This window comes from Ornithorhynchus anatinus, chromosome 3 (genome assembly GCF_004115215.2).
Source record: "Ornithorhynchus anatinus isolate Pmale09 chromosome 3, mOrnAna1.pri.v4, whole genome shotgun sequence".
In the NCBI taxonomy this organism is placed as follows: Eukaryota; Metazoa; Chordata; class Mammalia; order Monotremata; family Ornithorhynchidae; genus Ornithorhynchus; species Ornithorhynchus anatinus.
The window spans coordinates 15,968,107-15,992,589 of NC_041730.1; the positions used below are offsets into that span (position 1 = coordinate 15,968,107).

Below are 24,483 nucleotides of genomic sequence, written 5' to 3' on the forward strand. Positions count from 1 at the left end.
TATTATATAGTAGGTGCTTAATAAATACGATTATTATGATTAAGACAGTGGTAGAAGTAGGAGTAACACTGATCGAGGTAGGGCTTGTGAGCCCCACGTGGGGCAACCTGATGACCTTGTGTCTCCCCCAGCGCTTAGAACAGTGCTTGGCACATAGTAAGAAATATAACAAATATCATTATTATATAGTAGGTGCTTAATAAATATGATTATTATGATTAAGACGGTGGTGGAAGTAGGAGTAACACTGATTGACGTAGGGCTTGTAAGCCCCCCATGGGGCAACCTGATGACCTTGTGTCTCCCCCAGCGCTTAGAACAGTGCTTGGCACATAGTAAGAAATATAACAAATATCATTATTATATAGTAGGTGCTTAATAAATACGATTATTATGATTAAGACGGTGGTAGAAGTAGGAGTAACACTGATTGACGTAAGGCTTGTAAGCCCCACATGGGGCAACCTGATGACCTTGTGTCTCCCCCAGCGCTTAGAACAGTGCTTGGCACATAATAAGCGCCGAACAAATGCCCAAATTATTGTCAGGGGTCTCGTCCTTGCCTTTCCCCCCTTCTGTCCTTTTTCCCTCCGTCCCCTTCAGGGTAAGGAGGCGTCGTGTGGGGGGGGGGGGGCCAAAAAGTCGGTCGTCGGCGCAGGCGCATTGAGGGAAAACGGGCGTGCGCAGGCGCAAGGGAGGCAACCCCCCCCCCCCGGGGAGGGGGCGGGTCGCGCGCGTGCGCGCGCGCCGTCCGTGGGGGCCCCTGCGCAGGCGCACTGGAGCAACGCCCCGGGGCCGGCGCATGCGCATCGTCCCCCGGCTCGACGGAGGGTGGGCGGCCGCTGTGGGCGTCGAAGGCGGCGGAGCCCCATGGCGGACGACGGAAAATCCTACAACGGTTCGTCCCCGGCCTCCGCCTCCGGGGGAGGGCGAGCGTCGGGGAAGGGGGGGGCTGCGGAGAACGGGAGCCCCGGGAGGTCGAGGCCGCGGGCGGGGGGAGCGGGGGTCCAGCCTCCGCCCCGCGGTGGCCTGGTCGGGGTCAAAGGTCAGAGGTCGGGGGGGGGGGCGACGGACCGGACGGGCCCCGCAGGACGGAGGTGACCCCTCCCCCCCTCCGAGCTCCCCGTGGGCGCCTCTTGGATGCTCTATTGTTCTCGCCCCAGTGCTTAGCCCAGTGCCCTGCACGGGGTGAGCGAGCTAGCGTAATGAAGAGGGATAATTATAATAACGTGCCGGGGGCCGTGTTTGCAACACGAAGGCCGCCCTTTAGTACATCGGAAAGCAGAGACCCCCGGGACCGGGAGAGAAACTGGTTAAAAAAAAATAATGTTGGTATTTGTTGAGCGCTTACTACGTGCAGAGCACTGTTCTAAGCGCTGGGGGAGATCCAGGGTCATCTGGTGGGCCCACGTGAGGCTCCCAGTCTTCATCCCCATTTTCCAGAGGAGGGAACTGAGGCACAGAGAAGTGAAGTGACTTGCCCACGCTTACTAGGTGCCAGGCACTGTTCTAAGCGCCGGGGGAGATCCAAGAGCATCGGGGTGGCCCACGTGGCTTCGTCCCCCTTTTCCAGATGAGGAAACTGAGGCCCGGAGAGTCATGTTGGTATTTAAGTGTTTACTATGTGCAGAGCACTGTTCTAAGCACTGGGGTAGATACAGGGTAATCAGGTTGTCCCATGTGAGGCTCACAATCCCCATTTTACAGATGAGGGAACTGAGGCACAGAGAAGTTAAGGGACTTGCCCACACTCACCCAGCTGACAAGTGGCAGAGCCGGGATTCGAACCCACGAAGTGAAGCGACTTGCCTAAAGTCAGACAGCTGACAGGCGGTGGAGCCTGGATTAGAACCCACGACCTCTAAGTCCCAAGCCCGGGCTCTTGCCACTGATACACGCTCCTTCTCTGAAAAGGGAAGGGGGTGGAGAATAAAAGTGGGGCGCAGTCGAAGGACCGTCTGGAGTTTCAGGGAGAATTTGAGAGGGTAGCCTCTGAAGGACAGAGAGAAAAAAGAGAAAAAATGAGAGTGAATGCATGAGTTGGCATCATAAGGCAGAGGTAGAAGGGGAGTAAGCCCAGCAAGGGCACAGAGAGGGAGTGCGATGAGGTTACCCTGAAGGATGGCACCTAGATGTAGAAGTTTTCAGGGGCAGCTGTCTTGGTTCTGATGGCTTAGGAGGGAAGAGGGGTCACCCTCCCTCCACTTCCCTTCTCCGGACACTCACACGCGTCTCTCGACCCCAGAGCACGATGACCGCGTCGGGGGCAACTTCCCCCCAAGGAGACGGAAAGGCCGCGGCCCCTTCCGATGGAGGCCGCACGAGTCGAGTCAGCGACCCCGCAATCGTGGTGGGCCCGGCCCCCGGGCCCCTCGCCCCGAAGAGGACGACGGTGACGTGGCAATGAGCGATGCCCACGAAGCTCCCCGCGGCCGATTGTGAGTGTCCGGTTCCCGCGGGAGAGGGGAAGAGGAGGACCACGGCCCCAGCGCCGGGAACTCCTCTGGGCGCCGGGATTCCGGCTCCGTGTTTCTTCCCTGGAGGAGGAGGGTGCCCAGTGTCCCTGGGGAATCTGGACCGGCCTTGGGCGAGAGAGGTATTGTCCCTCGAGCTCACCGCTTCCCTCCCTGTCTCTCCCCCACAGTAATCCCTACGCTCGACTAAACCGTCGAGGGGACAACTGGCCCGAACGAGGCCGCAATGAACGGCGGGACAAGAACGCCCAGGACCGAAGCGGGGCCGGGGCCGCCCAGGACGGCTCCTCGAAAAACTGGTTCAAAATCACCGTGAGTACCGCCGGAGAGAGGGTAGGGTGGAGGGGGAGGGCGGTAGATGTCGTCGCTTAGTATTACGTATTACGCGCTCTTGCCCCAGTGGGGCCGCGCCGACGGCGGGATGGCGTAAGTCAAGTAGACGTGCGTTCTGCTCCCCGGGGCGTTTCCGGCGTTCGACGGTGGAGCCGGGAGGCTGGAACGTAGGGGTCGAGAGCGGATGTGGCATTGGGGAGGCCGAGGGAGAAGGTGGAAGAAAGGATGGGGGAGGTCCTAGAAAAGACAAAGAGAAGTTGGCCGGAGGTGGCCGCGTGGGGCAGAGGAATGTGGTTCGGTGACCCTGGAGGCGTCGGGGCGATGGAAGGTAAATGCTTCCGGGATGCTTCTTCGGCCGGCCCCCGGAGAGGTCTTACTATCTTGGCGGAACAGACGACTCTGTCTCATGGGCCCTGAGTTTGGGGCTGAGGGGAACAGCACCGTTTAAAATAAGAAAGGGGGGCCCCCGCGGCCCCTCTGGCCTGGGACATTTTTGACTAGCAGAGTTTTAAAAGTTTTGTCGAGAGAAGAGGAAAGAGAACCGAGTGATGCTTCCTGAACTGGCACAGGAGAGGAGGGAAATGGAGGCTAGCGTGCCGGCTTCCAGAACGGTCCCTCGGGCCGAGAAAAGGCAGATAGACGCCTGCGTGCGTTGTGGTAGCTCCCCATCATCTCCCGCTGCCTGCCTCCATTTAGCCCACGAGGAGCGACAGCTTCCCGTGGGTCTTCGCGCTCGTACAGCTCGTCTGTCTCTGCCGTAGGTCTCGACCTTCCCAGGCCGCTCCCCGTCAAACGGCCGCCCTCAGCCCCGGATCTATTCACCTACCCGTAGCCCTCGGTTCTTATCTTGATTTACATCACTCACCCTTGCTTATCTCTTTAACCTTCCATATCTCTCCCATCGACCATTAGAGCGCTCTTTCGACCATGTCCGGCCGCCTCTCCGTTAGATTAGGGTCTGTGCGGTCTCTCACTCAGTTGGACTCTAAGAACATAATACAGAACTTTGAGCACAGCAGACACTAAATAGAAACTTCACTGATTATCAGAGGAGGCCAGTGAACCCTCCTCCAGCTCTCTCCTCCGTAATAATAGTAATAATGATGGCATTTGTTAAGCGCTTACTAATGTGCGAAGCACTGTTCTAAGCACCGGGGGAGATAGAAGGCGATCAGGTTGTCCCCCGTGGGGCTCACAGTCGTCATCCCCATTTTACTGATGAGGTCACTGAGGCCCAGAGAAGTTAAGCCACCTGCCCAAAGTCACACAGCTGACAAGTGGCGGAGCCGGGATTAGAACCCAAGACCTCTGACTCCCAAACCCGGGCTCTTTCCACTGAGCCATGCTGTAATAATAATAATAATGGTGTTCGTTAAGCGCTTACTCTGTACCAAGCACTGTTCTAAGCACTGGGGTAGATACCGGCTAATCAGGTCAGCCACAGGTCCTGTCCTACAAGGGGCTCACCGTCTTAATGCCCATTTTTACAGATGAGGTAACCGAGGCCCAGACAAGTTAAGTGACTGGCCCGAAGTCACCCAGCATCTCTCCCCTCCCCCGCCCCCAGCAGCCCTGCCCTCTTCAAACAGTCGTATTTATTGAGCGCTAACTGTGTGCAGAGTACTGTACCAAGCACTTGGGAGAGTGCAGTACAACTGAGTCGCTAGACATTCCCTGCCCACGGTGAGCTCACAGCCTCGAGGGGCAGACAGATATTTACATAAGTAAATACATTACAGATGTGTACCGAGGTGCTGAGGCGCTGAGGGAGGGGTGAGTAAAGGGAGCACGCCAGGGAGACGCAGAAGGGAGTGGAAAAGGAGGAAGTGAGGGGTTAGTCAGGGAAGGCCTCTTGGAGGAGACGTGTCTTCAAGTGAACCTTTGAAGGGGAGGAGAGTAAATGTCGGATACGAAGAGGGGGACGCGTCCTAGGTCAGGATGTGGGCAAGAAGTCAGCGATGGGATTCCAAGACTCCATTCGGAGCATCTATCCCGTCCCCATCCTGATAACCCTCTCATCAGCTAGATGCCAAGAGGGTTGTGGGGAGGATGTGGGCTTCTGGTCCAGAGAGGCCTGATGCTTCGGGCCTGGTCAATCTCTGTCGTGTTTACTGAGCATCCTACCTTGTGCCGAACCACTTGGGAGAGTGCAGTAGAATTAGGAGACTCAGTGGGAGAAACAGAGGTAAAATCTTGTACAGAAAAATAAAATTGGATGTGTAGGTGAGCGCTTACATGTTAAGGCACGGAAGTCGATGAGTAAGTGAGTGGTTGGGGTGGGTGTGAGGGTATAAGTTTGTAGTGAGGTGGGGAGGATTCTGACCTAGGATGAAGGAAAATGAAGAGGGGAAAGGCCTCCAGAAGGGCTTTGAAGATGGGAGAGCAGCGGGGAGGGCGTTCCAGGCAGTGGGGCGGGTGCGAGCTAAAGACCAGCAGCGGAAGAGACGCGAACGAGGGACGTCGAGTAGCTCAGCTTCAGAAGAACAAAAAGCGCGCTGGGTTGTGGAAAAAAAAAATGAAATTGTGGTATTTGCTAAGCGCTTACTGTGAGCCAGGCAGTCTACAAAGTGGTGACGTGGTTACAGGTAAATTGGGTGAGCACAGTCCCTGTCCCCCGTGGGGCTCACAGTGTCGATTCCCATTTTATAGATAAAGGAACTGAGGCCCAGAGAGGTGAAGTGACTCGCCCAGGGTCACATAGCCGATAAGTGGCGGCACCAGGATTAGAACCCATGATCTTCTGACGCCCATGCCGTGCTCTATCCGCTGTGCCCCGCCGCTTCTGCTGTAGTGGGAGGAGAGAGTGGCTGAGTAAGCGCAAGAGCTTACTGGGGGCAGGGAACGTGTCTGCCAAGTCTGCTGTAGCGAACTCTCCCAAGCAGTCGGGGCAGCGCTCTGCACATAGTAAGTGCTCAGTGAATACCGTCGTCGATCGATGGACCGAGAGCTGATTCGATTTGAGTGCCTCGCAGCTGAGGGTCAGGCGTTGGTGCTTGGTACGAGGCCAGGTGCAGGAAGGGAGGAGGAATGTTCGGGCTAGAGCGTTGCTTGGGTTAAGTGTCTCCAGGTTTTCCTCAGTTCCCGTCCTGGCCTACCTGAGCAGGCCCCCTTGGGGGCCTGGTGTTCCCCCCGAAGGAGGGACTCCCACGGGGGCACGCGTGCGGGGCAGCCCCGGGCAGTCGAAGGCCCACCCTCCCCCAGCAGCCGGCGGGCAAAACCCAGCCCCGCTGCCTCTCGACACCAGGACCTGACACCGGGACGCTTTCCGAGCCTAAACCCGCCTGGGTTTTGGAAGGAGTTTGGCCCAATCAACTGGAGCTCTCCCGGGAGTCCCGTCCGAGGCAGTGGCAGAGGCTCTCGGGTCGGGAGGGGACCGAGGACGGGGTGGGGGGGGGTGACGGCAGCCGGGTCAGGAAGGCCAGGACTAGAATTGAGGAGGAGTTCGAGAAACTCAACCCGAGAATGCCAAGCTCGTATAACTGACCGAAAGGGAACACCCTTCCCCACCCCGTCCCTGCTGGACCTCGGGGACAGAGTAATCCCGTTGCCCTGGGTTCTAAATCCCGCCAGCTGTTGAGTCCGGGTGATCCCGGTTCCTCTCTTAGCCTAGCTGTCGGTCCCAGTTTAAGGAAGGCAGCTCCTGTTCTATTAAATTATGAGTTAGGTGAGCGGCCCCAGCCGGAAAAGCCAACCAGATGCCGGGCGTCCTCGGGGAAGGTCGAGAAAACGAAAACAGAGGCCGGGTTTGGCCTCCTGCAGTAAGACTCCCCCCCGTCCCAACTTGGAATCCTCCACAGGGCGCCGCTCGCTCCGTCTCAGGAAGGGGTAGTGGAGCTGGAGAAAGTAGAGAGAAGGGCGGGGAGGAAGATCTGGGGGCGGAGAGTCTCCGAAGGATACGCCCCGCGGGGACCGGTCAGATGAGGCTCGAGAGGGCACCCGAGCGGGAGGCGGCCGAAACGGGGGGGCCGCTCCCCGGGTCCCCTGTCGTCCGTCAAGACGGGGGGGGGGCCTTGATTACTGCCTGAAGATGGCGGATTCCAAACCGAAGGAAATCCTTCACACAGCCCTGGCGGACGGGACGGGAGCCGGGGTGAAGGTCTGGCATTTGTTACCCCAGCCCGTTAGGTCAGACCACTCGTTGGGTTGTTGCTCCCCACCGTGATTTAATAAGGTCTCCGGGCGAGTTCAGTTGTCGGTCGTCTTCCCGCGGGCTTTCTCCGTCATTCCTGTCGCGGTCCTTCTCCGTCCATTAGATTCCCTACGGCAAGAAGTATGACAAGTCGTGGCTGCTGAGCGCCCTCCAGAACAAGTGCAGCGTCCCCTTCAATCCCGTGGAGGTGAGGCTCGGCCCGAGGGACGTGGGGTGGCGAGGGGAGGGCTGGGGGAGGGTGTCGGGGGGCGGGGGCTCCGGAGAGGGGGGTGTGACCGCAGAGACCCTCCCACCTCTTCCCTCCACGCTTTCCCAGTTTCACTACGAGAACAACCGAGCTCAGTTCTTTGTGGAAGACGCGAGCACGGCTGCCGCCCTGAAGGCGGTGAACCACAAGATCGCCGACCGGGACAATTACAGGGTACCGGCGGGGGCCGGGCGGCTGAGTGAGGGCCTCTCCGGGATGAATGACTCAACAGGGGCTGACTCGGTTCCCTTCCCGTCTCCCTTCCAGATATCAGTCATCATTAATCCATCGGCCCCTCCCCAGTCGGTGCAGAATGAGTTGAAGCCTGAGCAGGTGGAGCAGCTCAAGGTGAAACCGGGATTTTTTTTCCCACCTCTCCCTTCCTCCTGCACCACGTCTCCGTTCTCCCCCAGCTCCCCGTCTCCGTTCTTCCCCCCTGCTCCCGCTCCGTCCCTTCTCCCCCGTCGCCCCGGCTTCCTCGACTTCCCTCGACCGTCCTCTCCCTCCCTCCCCCTCCTTCCCCCTCCCTCCGCCTCCCTCCGTCCACCTTCCGTACATCCCTCCTAGCCCTGTCTTCTCACCTAACCCCCGCTCTCCTCCCCTCCCCCCGGGCTCTGCCGGTTCCCTCTGATCCTCCGTCCCTCCCCGCAGATCACCATGAGCAAACGGTACGATGGCTCCCAGCAGTCCCTGGACCTCAAGAGCCTCCGTTCCGACCCAGGTACGACCCGTACGGTGCGGGGGCGAGGCGGTGGGAAAGGCGGGCCGCAGGACGGATGCGGCTCTCCTCCAGGGGTCTCTGATCCCCCGGCCCCCGGCCTCCCTCACCCCTTTCCGCTGCAGATCTGGTAACCCGGAACATCAACGTCGTCCTCAACCGCAAAAATTGCATGGTGGCCACGCTGCGCATCATCGAGGAGAACATCCCCGAGGTGAGCGGAGGCCCGTCCTGCCCACCCCTGGGACCTGCCCCCCGGGACCTGTCCCCGGGACCCGCCCGGCCACGGACGCTTCCCGGGCGCCCTGCCCGCTGGACCTGCCCCCTGGCATGGTTTAGCGGATAGAGCGCGGGCCTGGGAGCCTGAAGGTCATGGATTCTAATCCCGGCTCTGCCATTTGTCTGCTGTGTGGCCTTGGGCAAGCCGCACCCGTCCCGTCCCGTCCCTCTCTGGGCCTCAGTTACGTCACCTGTAAAATGGGGATCGAGACTTTGAGCCCCGCATGAGACAGGGACTGTGTTCAACCCGACTTGCTCGTATCCACCCCGGCGCTTAGTACTGTAACTGGCACATAGTAAGTGCTTGAGAAGTAACCCAGTTACCGTCGTTATCGTTGTTCCCAGATCCCCTTCCCCCGGCTCCCAGTCCTGCCCCCTCGACCTGCCCGGCCACAGATGCTTCCCGGGGCTCCCCCACCCCCCGTTCCCTCGGATCTTCCCCTTCCCCCACCTCCAGCTTCACCTGCCCGGGGAGACTGGGGCTGGTGAGACGAGGTGCCGCCGCCGGGCTGGGTGGGGCCGGAGGCCGCCCGCCCGCCCGTCGGGAGCATTGGGCGGCGTCCCCCGGCCCTTCCTCGGAGCTCCCTCTTCCCCTCCCCGCAGCTGCTGTCTCTGAACCTGAGCAGCAACAAGTTATACCGGTTGGACGACCTGGGCGACCTAGTTCAGAAGGCCCCCAACGTGAAGATCCTCAACCTCTCCCGCAACGAGGTGGGTCCTGGAGGAGGGGAGCCCCCGGGGAGGGCCCCGGGGCGGGGGCCGAGCTAGTGGCGGGAAGGGGAGGCGGGCCGTGGGCCTTCCCAGAGTCCTCTTCACCCGCCCCCTCATGGCCTCGCCTTAGCTGAAGTCGGAGCGGGAGCTGGATAAGGTGAAGGGATTGAAGCTGGAGGAGCTGTGGCTGGATGAGAACCCCCTGTGCGACAACTTCCGGGACCAGTCCTCGTACATCAGGTCAGTGCCAGGCCCAAATCGAGGCCCGCTCCTCCTCCTCCTCCTCCCAACCGCCCCCTGGCAGTCAGGCAGGCTGGCACCCCCTCCCCTGCCCCCGGCCCCAACGGATCGCCCGTCTCCAGGAGCCGAGTCCTCAGAAGAAGCCTCCCGCCCGCTGATGGACGATGCCCGTGCCCAACTCCCTCCCTCCCTGTGGCCCTCGTCTGTCTCCGTCTGGTTCCCGCTCCGCTCTCGCCCTCCTTCCGCCCCCGCCATCCCGTTCCCCTTGCTTGTCCTCTCCCTCGCCGCCTTCTGCTTCTTCCTTCCTGGCGGCACTCAACCTATTCTAGAATCTCGTCCCCTCTTTGGCTCCGAGGAGGCCGGGCCCCTCTCCCCTCAGGCCTCGGGATTGCCTTGGGCGTCTTTCCCAAGAGCCGAGGGCGCCTCTGCCCGGGACGAGCCTCGGTCCCCCGCCGCCGCCTCCCACCTCACCGGCGAGACGGGCCCCTCCCGCGCCTTCCTGCCGAGACGGCGGACTCTGGGAGTTCCGGTGCCCCGCGGCCTCTCTCAGACCGAGAGCCGGGGTTCCCTACCAGGCCCGGGCTCCCCGAGACTTTGCCGGGAGCCGGGCGCCTCCCCTGGCCCCCCGCCGGCAGCGACCGAGCGGTCCCGTGATAAGAACTGGGCTCGGAGGCCACGGGGGTGCAGGCTGTTGAGGAGACGACCCCCTGCCGGGGGCGCCGGACCCCCCCCGCCCCCCGACCTCCTACCTGCACACGCCCCAGTGCCCTGGCTGGCCCCGGAAGATGGCTGGTTAGCCAGAGACGGGTAAGATTCCTCAGGGAAGGAACAACCTAAGACAGGCACAGCCGCGCAGGGGCCAGCAGGAGAAAAGCTCGGGGGCCGACAGAGGTGGGGCACAGATCCCCACCCCCCCAGCTCCGCCGGGGCCTGCGTCCGCACCCTTCCACGGGGCGTCTCCTCTTCCTCCTCCTCCTCCCCCCCCACCTCGTCCGCCACGGCCACGCCACCCGACGTGCCCGGCGCAGCCCGGGGCCCGGGCGCACGGCAGAGCCTCAGCCGACGCGAGCCGCTTGCCGGAACCGTTTGCCGGAACCGTATGCCTTTGGCATCCGTTTTGGAGCCCAAGATGAGGGCAGAGGAAGGAATGGATTTTGTGCCGTCGAGCCTCTCTCCCCCTCCCCTTCTCCCTCCTGCCTCTCGTCCCGTTGTGCTTCCTTCTCCCCCGTCTTCCCGCCGCTCCTTCCCTGTGACCGCCCCCGCGGCTCTTCCCCGACGGCCCCCCCCCACCGGCCCCTCTCCCGTACCGAGCGGCGTCCGCTGCCATTCCGTCCCACCCCACCCCGTGGTGTCTCGGCCCAGGCCGGGCCCGCCAGCAAGGACGGACGGCGCCTCCCCAGGCGGCAGGGTCCCTGGGTCCCCACCCCCCTCCCCCCTCCCCCGGGCTGCGCAGGTGAGTATGAGGCAGGTAAGAGGGGGGAGCCCCTCGGCTGGGGTTTTACTCCTCAAGGCCCTGGAGGAGGGGAGCGAGTCAGAGGAATGCGGGGAGCGGGGCGACCGGGGGACGGGGCGACGGGCGGAAGGATCCCGGCGCCCCGCGCGCACAGGAAGCGCTCGAGAGAAGCCGCCGATGGACGGATCGGATCGGTTGATTGACCGGGGGAGCGGGGGGGCCGGGGAGGGCGGGGCCGTGCCTCGGGGGTCTCGGTGTGTTTGCTCCTAGAGCGGCCCAGGCGGCCCCGGCGGCTCTGAGGTGGCATTCACTCCTGTCCCGTTCTTGACAGCGCCATCCTGGAGCGGTTCCCCAAGTTGCTACGACTGGTGAGTCGCGTCTTCCGGCCCGTCCAGTCGCCCCGTTTTTCGCGGCTAGGATGCGTCTCGTCTCTCGTGTGCGTGCGCGCCCTCGCTCTCCCTGTCTGGCTCTCTCTGTCTTCCCACCCTTTCTGGAAACAGCCCCCAGTCTTCTAGCACCGAGTCCCAGCATCCGTCTGTCGACTCTCTCGCCTTCCCGTGTGCCTTTTCTGCCCCCCTCGAGCTCCTCCCCGATCTCTTTCCCCGATCCCTGCCCGCCCCGTCCTCCCGGTCCCCTCGAGCCTCAGCTTGTCTGTGTCGTGCGGCCTCCGGCTCCTCTGGCCCCCGGCCGTTCCGGGCGGCCCCGGGGGCCGAGCGCGGCACCGGCCGCCGGCAAAGAGTCCGGAGGTGGGAATCAGACACGGTCCCCGCCTTCTTCTTGTTTCCCCTCCCCAGGACGGTCACGAGTTGCCTCCGCCGATTGCCTTCGACGTGGAAGCTCCCACCACGCTCCCCCCCTGCAAGGTGAGGGGGAGAGTTTCCTCGGCGGGGGGCGGCCGGGGAGCGCGGAGGGAGCCGACGCCGGCGAGGCCGACCCTTCTCCTTTCTCGTTCGACCGACAGGGCAGCTACTTTGGCTCTGAAAACCTGAAGGCCCCGGTCCTGCATTTCCTCCAACAGTGAGTGTCTGAGGTGGAGGTGGTAGGCAGCGGGGAGGGGGGAGCCCCGCCCACCCAGCTGCGCTTTCGCACCCCGGGTCCAGGTCCCGGCTCACACCCGTAGCGAGTCGGAGCTGGCTCTCTGGATTTGCTCCCGACGGACGTGCTGCACCCAATTTGGGTTGGGGGAGATGGTCTACCCTTTTATGGTCCGGTGCTAGTTGCCCATCTTGCAGGCCCTGTGGCCGAAGGCCTGGAGAATGGGGAGTGCGGTGACCTTTCTCTTTTTTTTTTTTTTTTTTAACGGTCTTTGTTAAGCCCTTCCAATGTGCCGGCCACTTTCCCAAGCGCCGGGGTAGGTGCGAGCTGATGGGATTGGACGCGGTCCAGTTTACCACGTGGGGCTCCCGATCTTAATCCCCATTTTACAGATGAGGTCGCCGAGGCCCAGAGTAGTTCAGGGACTCGCCGACGGTCACCAGCAGGCAAGTGGCGGAGCGGGGACTAGAGCCTGGGCCCTACTGACTCCCGGGCCCGGGCTCTAGCCATCGGGCCACGCAGCCTCTCAGGACCTCGGCCCCAAGAGGGGACCCCGCGTGCAGGCGGCGGCCGCCGCCTCGTGACGGGGGGAAGCGTGCGGTTGTGAAGCAAGCGCAGTCGACGCTCCCACCCTGGGCCTGAGCCCGACAGTCAGAAGGTCCTGGGTTCTCATCCCGGCTCCGCCTCTCGGACCAAGGCACTTCGCTTCTCTGGGCCTCAGGGACCTCTCCTGTGAAATGGGGATGGAGACTGTGAGCCCCACGTGGGACAGGGACCGTGTCCAACTCGATTCGCTTGCATCCACCCCAGCGCTCAGGACGCTGCCCGGCACAGGGTAAGCGCGGGACGAACACCGGGGTTACCGTGACCCCGGGCAGGCTCCCGCTCTGCAGGTGGACGGACTAAGACAGGCCACCGGGGTTAGGGAACGGACGTTGGGTCCTCAGGTCGTCGTCCAGAATTTCCCCCTTCCGAACTCGGGAGCATCTCGTGGGACGGGAGAGAGCCACGCTTAACCGCGGGAGCCTCGGGCCTGCAGGCGAGGACTCCACGTTTGGCCGTTTGTGCCCGTCCAGGTATTACACAATCTATGATTCTGGGGACCGGCAGGGACTGCTGGACGCTTACCACGACGGCGCCTGCTGCTCTCTCAGCACCCCCCTGAGCGCTCAGAACCCAGCCCGGTAAGCAGGGAAGGCCGGCGGGGACGCCGTCCCGTCCGGGGTGGGCTGTCTTCCGGCCCTCTCTCCTGTCCCCTCCCCCCTCGGCCGACGGGCGCCGTGGGCAGCGCCGCCCCGGTGGACCCCGGGGCGAGGAGGGGCGGGAGATCCCGGCCTAGACTCAGCCGTCTCCCCTGCTGCGTTCCAGGAGCAATCTGGGCGAATACATCAAAGACAGCAGGAACGTGAAGAAGCTGAAGGATCCCAGTGAGCGCGGGGCGACGCGGTTGAAGGGGGAGGGTCCGGGGCGGGGGGACCCGGCGGCCCGGGTCTCCGGGAGCCCCCTCCTGAGCGTCGTCTCCCCCGCTCTCCAGCGCTGCGATTCCGACTCCTGAAGCACACTCGCCTCAACGTCGTGGCTTTCCTCAACGAGCTCCCCAAAACCCAACACGACATCAACTCCTTCGTGGTGGATATTTGCGCCCAGACGGTGAGCCCGCCCTCTCGAGCCCCCCGTCCCCATCCCGACTGCACCTCCCCTCCCGGCCGAGACGCCCCCCCCCACCCCCCCCCCGACTCCGTTACCTGGAGGCGGGGTGGAACTGTGACCCTGCGGCTCTTTGGCCTTTCAGAACACGTTGTTATGCTTTGCCGTCCACGGAGTTTTTAAGGAAGGTGAGCGTCTGTCGATTCTCCCCTCCCCGACTCCCGCTTTCGCTATGGCCCGCCCTTCCGTCTGTCTCACTTCTGCTTCCCCCTTCCCCGCCGACAGTGGATGGGAAATCCCGGGACTCCGTCAGAGCCTTCACGAGGATGTTCATTGCCGTGCCAGCGGGAAACGCTGGGTTCGTGTTTCCCGCGCGCGTGTCGAAACGGTCGGGGGGGGGGGGGGGAACGGGCGGGTCCGGGAACGACACCCACGGTGGGAACGGGGACGGAGGAGGTGTGGCTCGGTGGGCGGTGGGGTGGCTGACCGCCTTCCGTCGGCCAGGCTGTGCATCGTGAACGACGAGCTGTTCGTACGGAACGCCAGCACGGAGGAGATCCGCCGGGCTTTCGTCATGCCCGCCCCCACCCCCTCCTCCAGCCCCGTCCCCACCCTGTCCTCCGACCAGCAGGAAATGCTGCAGAACTTCTCCACCCAATCCGGCATGAACCTCGAGTGGTCTCAGAAGTGAGTCGTCTCTCCGGGAGAGGAGCGGGAGCGGGGCCGTTGGCGGGAAGAGAGGGAGGGACCCGGGGCTCACGTCGTGCCCCCTCATTCTCCCAGGTGCCTCCTGGACAACGACTGGGACTACACGAGGGCAGCGCAAGTCTTCACCCAGCTCAAGGTACGGAAGGGCCGGGGGGCCGGTTGAGAAACACCCTGGTCTAGTGGATAGAGCGCGGGCCCGGGAGTCGGAAGGTCACGGGTTCTAATCTAATCTCCGCCACTCGTCGGCTGTGTCACCTTGGGCAAGTCACGTCCCTTCTCCGGGCCTCGGTTCCCTCATCTGTAAAATGGAGATGGAGACCCTGAGCCCCACGGGGTACAGGGACTGTGTCCGATTAGATTCGCTTGAATCCACCTCAGTGCTTCCCAAATGCCATTATTATTATTATTATTATCATTACAGAGGGCCGAGGGGAGGAAAGTGCTTAAGCTTTCAGTCAAACAATGGTAATTATTGAACGCTTACTGCTTGCAGAGGACTGTAATTTAATAATAATGATGATAATGGCATTTGTTAAGCACTTACCACGGGCCAAGCGCCGTTCTAAAAGCTAGGGTAGATAGAAGGTAATCGGATCGTCCCACCGTCTTCATCCCCATCTGACAGACGAGGTCACCGAGGCACGGAGAAGTGAAGCGACTTGCCCGAGGTCCCCTTACTAACTGGTCGGAGCAGTCCAACCCGGCGGAGTCGGGGGATGTGCTCTCCGAGTTGAGGGACGGGCATTAAACGGGTGAGGGATCTTGTGCGGAGGGCTTCCCGGGCCGGACCCGGAGGCGCGGGGCGGGCCCGGTTGGCGCCGGGGACCCGGGACCTCTCACCTCCTCCCGTGTGTGTCTCCCCCCCACCCCAGGCAGGGGGCAAGATCCCCGAGGTGGCGTTTCTCAAGTGACGGCCCGTCCCCGCCCCGCGTCCCGTCGGATGCCCCGGGCGGCCGGGGCCGCCCCTCTGACTGTGAAGGCGGGGGCGCCCGCCCCCCTCGTCTCCGCCGCCGCCGGCCGTCCTCGGGCATCTCGGTCTTGGTGCCTCCGTGAAGGTGAAGCTACTCGTGTTTAAGACCTACACTAACGCTAACCCGGGGAGCGGGAGGAGCCCCCGCACGGGGCGCCCCCGGCCCCGGCCCCGGCCCCCCCTCGGGGTTGGGGGTCCCATCCTTCCTCCATCCGTCCCCCATCCGTCCCCCGCTTCTTTTTATGATAAAGAATGAAGTTTTATTTTGTGTTGAGTCTCTGTAGCCCAAGCGTCCCCTCTTCCCTCACCCCCCCCGGGGCCCCCCTCCACCCCCCGCGCCTCACCGACGTAATCCCCCCCCCCCCCCCCGTCTAAGCGGGGTGCGGAGATGGGGCTCGTCCACCGTCGTGTTGCCTGCCGCCTTTTCACTGGGGCCCGAAGGAGCTGTCCGTCCTCTCTCTCTCTCTCTCCCTCCCTCCCCCCACCCTCCCACTTCCCGGCACCCCCCGCGCGGCCGGCTTGTGAGTCTCGCGAGATCTCCGTCAATAAATTGTCCGAGAAACCGGAAGTGGGCCATTCCTGCGGGGCGGGGCCGGAAGTGGCGCGCGCCGGGCAGTCATGGCGGCGGCGGCCCCCGCGGCGTGGCGGCGGGCGCTGCACGGAGCGGCGCCGGCCCGGGACGTCCTGCTGTTCGAGCACGAGCGGGGCCGCCTCTTCGGCTTCCTGGGCCTCTTCTGCGCCGGCCAGGGGGTGTTGTGGACGGCGCTGGCCGCCGCCGCGCTGGCCGGCCCGCCCAGACCCGCGCCGCCCCCCGCAGCGGAAGCGGAAGTGCCGGCGGCGCCCGCGCGGGGCTCCGCCCTCTGGCGCTACGGCCTGGCCCTCGGCTGCGCCGCCGTCGGTGAGCATCTCGCGGGGGGCGGGACCTGCCGCTCAGCGCTCCTGAGGAGCGGCGTCATCATCGGCGGGGGAATCCGTTATGCGCGCGCTGGGGGAGACACAGGGGAATCAGGTTGTCCCACGTGGGGCTCCCGGTCTTCATCCCCATTTGACAGATGGGGAAACTGAGGCCCAGAGAATAATGTTGGTGCTTGTTAAGCGCTTACTAGGTGCCGAGCACGGTTCTAAGCGCTGGGGGAGAGACAGGGGAATCAGGTTGTCCCACGTGGGGCTCACAGTCTTCATCCCCATTTGACAGATGAGGTCACTGAGGCCCAGAGAATAATGTTGGTGCTTGTTAAGCACTTACTAGGTGCCGAGCACGGTTCTAAGCGCTGGGGGAGACACAGGGGAATCAGGTTGTCCCACGCGGGGCTCCCAGTCTTCATCCCCATTTTCCAGATGAGGTCACTGAGGCCCAGGGAAGTGAAGTGACTCGCCCACAGTCACCCAGCTGACCAGGGGCAGAGCTGGGATTCGAACCCACGACCTCTGACTCCCAAGCCCGGGCTCTTTCCACTGAGCCACGCTGCTTCTCTCATAATAATAATAATGGTATTTAAGCGCTTAGTATGTGCCAGGCACCATACTCAGCGCTGGGATAGAGATAAGCTAATAATAATAAGGTTGGTATTTGTTAAGCGCTTACTGTGGGCCAAGCGCTGGGGCAAGATATAAGGTGCTTCCCTGATAATAATAGTGGTATTTGGTAAGCGCTTACCAAGCACTGTTCCAAGCGCTGGGGAGGATCCAAGATCATCAATCAGATTTATCCATTCCAAGCGTTTGGTCCAGCGCTCTGCACATAGTAAGCGCTCAATAAATACTGTTGAATGAATGAATGAATGAATCAGGTTGACCCACGTGGGGCTCACCAACCTCATCCCCATTTTCCAGATGAGGTCACTGAGGCACCGAGAAGCAAAGTGACTCGCCCAAAGTCACACAGCTGGCAAGGGGCAGAGCCGGGATTAGAACCCATGACCTCTGACTCCCCAGCCCGGGCTCTTGCCACTGAGCCACGCTGCTTCTCTCATAATAGTAATGGTATTTGTTAAGCGCTTAGTATGTGCCAGGCACCGCACTCAGTGCCGGGATAGAGATAAGCTAATAATAATAATGTTGGTATTTAAGCGCTTACTATGGGCCAAGCGCTGGGGTAGATATAAGGTAATCAGGTTGTCCCACGTGGGGCTCACAGTCTGCATCCCCATTATCCAGATGAGGGAACTGAGGCCCAGAGAAGCAAAGTGACTCGCCCAAAGTCACCCAGCTGACAAGCGGCGGAGCCGGGATTAGAACCCACGACCTCTGACTCCCCAGCCCGGGCTGTTGACACTGAGCCACGCTGCTTCTCTCAATAATAATGATGATGGTATTTGTTAAGCGCTTAGTATGCGCCGGGCACCGTACTCAGCGCCGGGGTAGACATAAGCTATTAACAAAACGTTGGTATTTTAGTGCTTCCTATGTGCCAAGCGCCGGGGTAGATACCAGGTGATCAGGTTGTCCCACGTGGGGCTCCCGGTCTGCAGCCCCATTTGACAGAGGGGGGACCTGAGGCCCAGTGAAGTGACTTGCCCAAGGTCACACAGCGGACAAGGGGCGGAGCTGGGATTTGAACTCATGACCTCTGACTCCCCAGCCCGACCTCCTGCCACCGAGCCACGCTGCTTCTCTAATCAAATCGAGTTGGACACGGTCCCTGCCCCCCCGGGGGCGGGAGGGGGGGGCTCACAGTGGCGGTCCCCATTTTACAGACGAGCTAACCGAGGGTCAGAGAAGTGCCTCGCCAAGGTCACCCAGGAGACGAGCGGCGGAGTCGGGATGAGAGCCCGTGACCTTCCGACTGCTCGGCCCGTTCTCTGTCCACTGCTCCTCCCCTGCCTCCCACCGCCTTAACCGCGGGGAGCCTCCCTCAGGGTTCGGTTCCGGGTGCCCTTCCGTTCTCCATCTACCCCCACACGCTCCCTCCGACAACTCATCCGTTCCCGCGGCTTCAACCGCAGCGGGACGTCCAGCCTCCCGTGGTGGTTGCCCGTCCGCCTCCGCACCAGAGAGAGTCCCCGCCGTCGGACTTAAAGCGGTCAATCCCCTTGCTCCTCCTACTTCACCTCGCTACTGTCCTACAACCCAGCCCGCACATTTGGCTCTTCTAACGCTCACCTCCTCTACCCCCATCTCGCCACACCGACCTCTCGTCCGCATCCTGCCTCCGGCCTGGGACGCCCTCCCGTCCGACAGACGACTACTGTCCCCCCCCGCCCCGCCTTCAAAGCCTAATCAGAGGCACGTCTCCTCCATGAGGCCTTCCCTGCGCCCTCCCTTCCTTTTCTTCAGCTCCGTTTAGTCATCCCCGCCGCACAACGCTGACGTCTCCCTCTCTGGACCGTGAGCCCGTCGTGGGCAGGGAACGTGTCTCCCGTACTGTGCTGTCCCCAGCGCTCAGCAAGCGTGACTGGGTGGAAAGAGCCCGGGCTGGGGAGTCAAGAGGTCATGGGTTCAAAACCCGGTCCAGCCGCTTGTCAGCTGGGTGGCAGGCCACTTCACTGCTCTGGACCTCCGTGACCTCATCTGGAAAATGGGGATGAAGAGGGCGAGCGGGACAACCTGATCGCCCTGTATCCTCCCCAGCGCTTAGAACGGTGCTCGGCACGGAGTAAGCGCTTGACAGATGCCGCCGTCGTTCTGATGAGCAAGGGCTCAGGAAATACGAGGGCCTGACTGAGTCTTCCGCCCCCTTCCCCGACTACCCCGGCAGGGTCCCTGGTGCTGACCGCAGGGCTGCTCTTCTCCCACCGGTCCGTGCGTTCGGTGCTGCTGCGAGCGGGGGGCCAGCAGGTGACCGTCACGACTCACGCCCCCTTGGGCCTGGGAGCCGAGTTCACCGTGCCCCTGCGCCACGTGTCCTGCCTGGCCCACCGGAGCGAGGTGCCCGCCGTGCTGCCCCTCAAGGTTAAGGGCAGGCGCTTCTACTTCCTCCTGGACAAGGCCGGACGTTTCCCCAACCTGCGGCTCTTCGACGTCACGGTGGGAGCCTACCGGAGTCTGTGAGGGCGGAGGGGCCGGGGGCCGGACTCCACGGTCGGAGCTGGGGCTAGAGACCGGGAAGAAGAAATAAAAACGAAGGAAAACCAACACCCTCCTCCCCCTGCCGTGGTCTTGTTAAGTTCCTGTCTCTCTCCACTCCCCCCCCCGCCCCCCCGTGTCGGGAAATCGAGAGCCACGAGGATCGGAGGGTGGAGGGGAGGACTTTTATTAGTACAAAAACAGCAGCAGAAGGGGATAAGGGAGGGAGGCGTTAACCGTTTCTCACGGAAGAGTGGAAGAAAACCCGTCTGGCGGACACGTGCGGCTCCAGGCGCTTGGGAGATGAGTCTTTGGCTGGGGGCGGAAATGTCGCTTTCAATTGCCCCTCGAGGTGGGGGAGGGTCGAGACCTGAAGAGGGCATCCGTCTCCGAGCTCCACTCCGGGTCCCCTCGCTCCGAGGGCCGGAACGGGGGAGTTTGATACTTCCACTCTACCCCCTGCAGCATCAGAATCAGACACCACAGAGCTAGGCTCACCCAAGAGGCCGCCTGGGGGAGATGGGGGAAAAAAAGGGTGATGAGAACGGGCCGCCCCTCCGCCTCCCCGCACGTCCACCCTCCCGGCCCTGAAGGTTTTCGGGACCCCGTAGGGTCTCCCACCGAGCCGGAGTCGAATGCACGTTAGCAGACGGGCTTTCCGCGGGCACCTCCGGGGCTGCCGGGCTTTCATCGACCCCTCGATCTCCTCTCGGTCTCCTCAGCCCCGAGGGCCTCACCGTAGCATTGTGCAAGTTAGTATAAGATTGCAGTCCGGTCCCAGGGGGTGTCCAGGAAATCTTCTCGACCTCAGGGCAGCTGCAGGAGCAAAGTGAGGATGATGACCATAATCACGCGGGATTTTGTTAAGCGCTTACATGACGCCAAGAACCGTACCGAGCGCTGGGGTAGACACGCGATCATCAGGTCCCACACGGGGCTCACCGTCTGGAAGGGACAACGGGTGCTGAATCCCCATTTTGCAGATGAGGGACCGCGGGCACAGAAAAGTTAAGCGACTTGCCCACGGTCACACAGCAGACCAGCGGTCTAGGGGAGAGAGCCGCTTGGCGGCTTTGCGACCTTGGTCAAGGCACTTCTCTGTGCCTCCGTTCTCTCATCTGTAAATGGGGATTACTCATTCGGTCGTATTGAGCGCTTACTGTGTGCAGAGCAGTGTACTAAGTGCTTGGAAAGTACAGTTCAGCAGCAGATAGAGACAGTCCCTACCCAACAACGGGCTCATTCATTCATTCAGTAGTATTTATTGAGCGCTTACTATGTGCACAGCACTGTACTAAGCGCTTGGAATGGACAATTCGGCCACGGATGAGACCATCCCTGCCCCAAGACGGGCTCACAGTCTAAACGGGGGAGACAGCAAAGCAAAAGAGAACAAAACAAGACGACATCATCAAGATAAAAGAGAATCCTGGAGATATATGCCTCATTAACAAAATAAAAAGGGTAATAAATGATATATACAAATAAGCACAGTGCTGAGGGGAAGGGGGAAGAGCAGAAGGTGGTGGGGAGGGGAAGAGGAGCAGAGAGAAAGGGAGGGCTCAGTGTGGGAAGGCCTCCTGGAGGAGGTGAGCTCTCAGGAGGGCTTTGAAGAGGGGAAGAGAGTTAGTTTGGCAGAGGTGAGGAGGGAGGGCGTTCCGGGACAGCGGGAGGACGTGAGCCGGGGGTCGACGGCGAGACAGGTGAGAACGGGGGACGGTGAGGAGGTGGGCGGCAGAGGAGGAGCGGAGCGTGCGGGCTGGAGAAGGAGAGGAGGGAGGTGAGGTAGGAGAGGGGGGCAAGGGGATGGACAGCTTTGAAGCCACAGTCTAGGAGATTAAGAACTGAGCCCCCTGTGAGACAGGCACTGTGTCCAACCCGATGAGCTTGTATCTACCCCGGTGCTTAGTAATAATAATAATGATGATGGCATTTGCTAAGTGCTTACTATGTGCGAAGCACTGTTCTAAGCGCCGGACGGGGGACACAAGGTGATCAGGTTGTCCTAGGTGGGGCTCACGGTCTTCATCCCCATTTTCCAGATGAGGTCACTGAGGCCCAGAGAAGTCAAGTGGCTTACCCAAAGTCACCCGGCTGACAAGCGGCGGAACGGGGATCAGAACCCACGACTTCAGACTCCCCAGCCCGGACTCCTTCCACCGAGCCACGCTGCTGCTCGCTGCCCGGCACATAATAAGTGCTGAAATAGCATGAGCTAGTGGGTAGAGCCCGGGCCTGGGAGTCGGAAGGTCGTGGCTTCTAATCCCGACTCTGCCACCTGTCTGCCGTCTGACCTTGGGCGGGTCACCTCACTTCTCTGGGCCTCGGTCACCTCATCTGGAAAACGGGGTCGGGGACCGTCCGACCCGATTTGCTTGTATCCACCCCAGCACTTATTACGGTGCTGCTTAACAGATACCACAGTTATTATCGGTGATGGTAATTTAAAAAATTCCATTATTTTTACCAAGTGGGCTTAGAACCCAGAGCCTCTGCCAGGCCACGCTGCTCCACCCGGATCACTAAGGGGTCCCCACCCCCTCTCTAGGAGCCGCTCCATCTTAGGGAAAGGACGGAGGAGAGGGCGGAATGCCCGCGGGAAGGATGAGGCGACGGACTCACCTCTTGACCGCCTTGGAGCGCACCAGGGAGGCGCACAGACTGTCGGTGCCCACCTGCAGGATACAGGCCGTCAGCAGCACCGCCGAGACGCCGACGGCCGACACGGCCAGGCTGACGCCCAGGGCGACCCGACCCCTAGGCGGGGAAGAAAGGAAGGAGAGTGAACGGTCACACCTCTCCCGGGGAGAAGCTTCCCGCTGCCCAGAGAGTAGTCACCTTGGAGAGTCTTCGATATAGCTGCTGTAGATCCAGTAGAGCAGGACCAAGAGGCAGTAGAGGCCCAGAAAGCCCGAGGTGCCGGCCACGAAGTAGCAGAGGGAAGGGGCGGAGGGCTGGGGCAGAGACAGCACCGAGCCGTTCCAGTCGGGTCGGCCGTACAGCGGGCAGCTGCCACCGAACGAGGCCTGGAGGGAGCGGTGAGAATAGTCCTAACGCCACGTGTTGAGCGCCTACCGTGCGCCAAGCACCGTACCGAATACTAAACGCCGGGGTGGACGCCAGAAAATCCGGTCGGACCCAGCCCCTGTCCCACGTGGGGCTCAGTCTCCATCCCCGTTTTACAGATGAGGTCACCGAGGCCCGGTGAAGGGACTCGCCCGAGGTCACCCAGCAGACACGCGGCGGAGCCGGGATTGGAACTCATAATAATAATAATGTGACGGTGGGATCTGTTAAGCGCTCACTATGTGCCCGGCACTGTTCTAAGCACCGGGGTAGACACGAGGTAATCAGGCCGTCCCACGTGGGGCTCACCGTCTTCATCCCCGTTTTACAGATGAGGTGACTGAGGCCCAGAGAAGTCGGGTGACTTTTGACCTTCTGAGTCCCAGGCCCTTGCTCTGCCCACGATGCCGGACGACTTCTCAGGCAAGGTCAGTCCTGGGTGTCGCTGGACCGCGGGGCCCCGGGGGACCAGGGGTCGGAGTGGCAGGAGGATGAAGGCGTTTCGGCAGATGGCCCGGAACCAGAAATGGGCCCTTGGCGACAAGCCGCTTTTATTCCTTTCCAGTAGCGCAGTTGAGGTTGTGCGGCCTGAGGAGAAGGCCGACCGGAGCCAACTCTGAACCGGACGGGTACGCTTTTAATACCCTTTGCAAATAGAAATCGGGCTCCGGGTCGAAGGGGGTCTCCGACGCGGTCCTTAACCCGCCGTCACGGGTCAAATCCAAGTGGCAGGGAGAGGGAGCAACCCGAAGCTTCCGGCCGTCAGGGATTTGACGTACTGGAATTACGGCGAGCCCGGTGGCGGGCGCAACTCTAATCTTAAGAGGAACCCGGTGGGGACCGCCCTAGGCGGCTCACTGGGTCAACTGCTTTAGAAAGCAACTTTAGGACAACTTTGGAAAGAGTGAGGGAGGAGGATTCGGGACTGGGAAAAAAAAAATCGCGTTGGATTAATGATTCCATCTAAGCGATCGTCCCGTTCCAGGAACTCCGGCAAGTGCCGGGATCGACGGCATCGAGGCAGGTTGGACATGGGCCCCCCCCCCCCCCGGGCCCACGTTGGTTGTCCGTGTAAGGCTGTGCGTGGGATCTAATAATAATGTTATTTGCTAAGCGCTATGTGCCGAGCACTGTTCTGAGCGCCGGGGGAGATACAGGGTCATCAGGTTGTCCCACGTGAGGCTCAGTCTTCATCCCCTCATCTGTAAAATGGGGATGAAGTCTGTGAGCCTCACGTGGGACAACCTGATGACCCTGTATCTCCCCCAGCGCCTAGAACAGTGCTCGGCACATAGTAAGTGCTTAACAGATACCAACATGATTATTATCCCCATTTGACAGACGAGGTCACTGAGGCCCAGAGAAGTGACTTGCCCACAGTCACACAGCTGACAAGGGGCCGAGCGGGGATTCGAACCCACGACCTCTGACCTCCAAGGTTGGGCTCTTTCCACTGAGCCACGCTGCTCCTCTAAGGCCGCAGGCAAGCGGCCCCAAAGCCGGGGAGCGGTCGAGCCTGGTGGAAGTAGCGCCGTCCCGGGTTCTAATTCCGCTCCTCCACCTTCTCAGCCGCTTCAATTCTCTGCACCCTTCGCCTCAGCTGTAAGAGCAGCGCGGCGGGCCGGGGAGTGAGAGGTCACGGGTTCGAATCCCGGCTCTGCCCCTCGTCAGCCGGGGGACCGGGCAAGTCGCTTCACTTCTCTGGGCCTCAGTTCCCTCATCTGGAAAGTGGGGATGAAGACGGTGAGCCCCACGGAGGGAGGCCACCCGATGACCCCGTATGTCCCCCAGCGTTCACAACAGTCCTCGGCACTTAACAAGGTAAGCGCTTAACAAATCCCAACACGATTATGGGGGGACGCGCGGGGCTCACGGTGTGCGTCCAACCCGCTCGACTTCCAACTACCCCAGGGCCCGCAACGGTGGTCTGTCTACACCTGGGGAGCGCGCCGACCACCCCATATTTCTGTCGTTAAAACAGCAGGTTGGGGTGAAAGGAGGAAAGAGGGGAGCTGCGGAAGATGGGTGTGAGGCCCGGAGCGCCTTTTCCCCGTTGGGAAAGAGAAGGTTTTGGTCACCGGAGGGGGCGGAGGGGGCTGCGACGGTGGGTCCGGGGGTCCTTCGCTTCTCGTGGGCTCCGGGCGGTCGCGATCGGAGGTCCGTCCTCGTTTCCCCGCCCTCCCCCCCGGGGCGGGCAGGGGTCTCCCCTCCGTCCCTGCCCCCCCCCCCAGCCCAGACCCAGGGATTGCCGGCCCCTTCCCTCCCTTCCTCCCTGCCCCGGCTCCGACCTGGGTGCGGGTGAGGGCGGCGGCGGCCACGGCCCCGCAGAGGAAGGCGGCGGCCGCCAGCACCAGCTCGGCCCGCTGCCGCCCCGACAGCGCCATCCTCCCGGCCCTCGCCCCGGAACACGCCGACCCGGGGGGAAAGGAAGGAAGGGAGCAGGAGGA

At 61.8% G+C, this 24,483-nt stretch overlaps 3 protein-coding genes across 4 annotated transcripts; 2 read left to right on the forward strand and 1 right to left on the reverse strand.

The window, feature by feature from the left end:
- Nucleotides 1-802: 802 nt before the first annotated feature.
- On the forward strand, nucleotides 803-15,228 carry NXF1 (nuclear RNA export factor 1). The gene is made up of 21 exons (XM_029061300.2): nucleotides 803-898; nucleotides 2,246-2,438; nucleotides 2,645-2,786; nucleotides 7,061-7,144; nucleotides 7,274-7,378; nucleotides 7,472-7,552; nucleotides 7,856-7,925; nucleotides 8,048-8,136; nucleotides 8,805-8,912; nucleotides 9,043-9,152; nucleotides 10,937-10,973; nucleotides 11,400-11,468; nucleotides 11,567-11,622; nucleotides 12,717-12,824; nucleotides 13,009-13,067; nucleotides 13,175-13,290; nucleotides 13,433-13,475; nucleotides 13,573-13,645; nucleotides 13,792-13,974; nucleotides 14,071-14,131; nucleotides 14,868-15,228. Exons 1-21 carry the CDS (start codon nucleotides 871-873, stop codon nucleotides 14,904-14,906), a joined length of 1,854 nt encoding a protein of 617 aa, XP_028917133.1. The 5' UTR covers nucleotides 803-870; the 3' UTR covers nucleotides 14,907-15,228.
- A 338-nt stretch (nucleotides 15,229-15,566) lies between these two features.
- On the forward strand, nucleotides 15,567-19,041 carry TMEM223 (transmembrane protein 223). The gene is made up of 2 exons (XM_029058930.2): nucleotides 15,567-15,863; nucleotides 18,663-19,041. Exons 1-2 carry the CDS (start codon nucleotides 15,584-15,586, stop codon nucleotides 18,953-18,955), a joined length of 573 nt encoding a protein of 190 aa, XP_028914763.1. The 5' UTR covers nucleotides 15,567-15,583; the 3' UTR covers nucleotides 18,956-19,041.
- Nucleotides 19,042-19,136: 95 nt separating this feature from the next.
- Nucleotides 19,137-24,451, reverse strand: TMEM179B (transmembrane protein 179B). 2 transcript variants are annotated; one of them, XM_029061087.1, is made up of 5 exons: nucleotides 24,325-24,451; nucleotides 21,809-21,996; nucleotides 21,593-21,727; nucleotides 19,708-19,786; nucleotides 19,137-19,480 (listed from the first exon to the last, which is right to left on the reverse strand). In XM_029061087.1, the coding sequence occupies exons 1-5, from the start codon at nucleotides 24,418-24,420 to the stop codon at nucleotides 19,307-19,309; spliced, it is 672 nt and encodes a 223-aa protein (XP_028916920.1). In that variant the 5' UTR covers nucleotides 24,421-24,451; the 3' UTR covers nucleotides 19,137-19,306. The 2 variants fall into 2 exon arrangements, with proteins under 2 accessions (XP_028916920.1, XP_028916921.1); XM_029061088.2 differs by lacking the exon at nucleotides 24,325-24,451 and adding an exon at nucleotides 22,346-23,104.
- Nucleotides 24,452-24,483: the final 32 nt, after the last annotated feature.

Excerpts from the sequence above, each read along its gene's own strand:
- NXF1 (XM_029061300.2), top strand. The coding sequence starts at position 871 with ATGGCGGACGACGGAAAATCCTACAACG. Across the intron at positions 12,825-13,008 it reads AGCGCTCAGAACCCAGCCCG|GAGCAATCTGGGCGAATACA; the intron begins GTAAGCAGGGAA and ends GCTGCGTTCCAG. Across the intron at positions 13,646-13,791 it reads GTGCCAGCGGGAAACGCTGG|GCTGTGCATCGTGAACGACG; the intron begins GTTCGTGTTTCC and ends TCCGTCGGCCAG.
- TMEM179B (XM_029061087.1), bottom strand. The coding sequence starts at position 24,420 with ATGGCGCTGTCGGGGCGGCAGCGGGCCGAGCTGGTGCTGGCGGCCGCC. Across the intron at positions 21,997-24,324 it reads CCGCCCTCACCCGCACCCAG|GCCTCGTTCGGTGGCAGCTG; the intron begins GTCGGAGCCGGG and ends CGCTCCCTCCAG. Across the intron at positions 21,728-21,808 it reads TATATCGAAGACTCTCCAAG|GGGTCGGGTCGCCCTGGGCG; the intron begins GTGACTACTCTC and ends TTCCCCGCCTAG.
- TMEM223 (XM_029058930.2), top strand. The coding sequence starts at position 15,584 with ATGGCGGCGGCGGCCCCCGCGGCGTGGCGGCGGGCGCTGCACGGAGCG. Across the intron at positions 15,864-18,662 it reads CCTCGGCTGCGCCGCCGTCG|GGTCCCTGGTGCTGACCGCA; the intron begins GTGAGCATCTCG and ends CTACCCCGGCAG.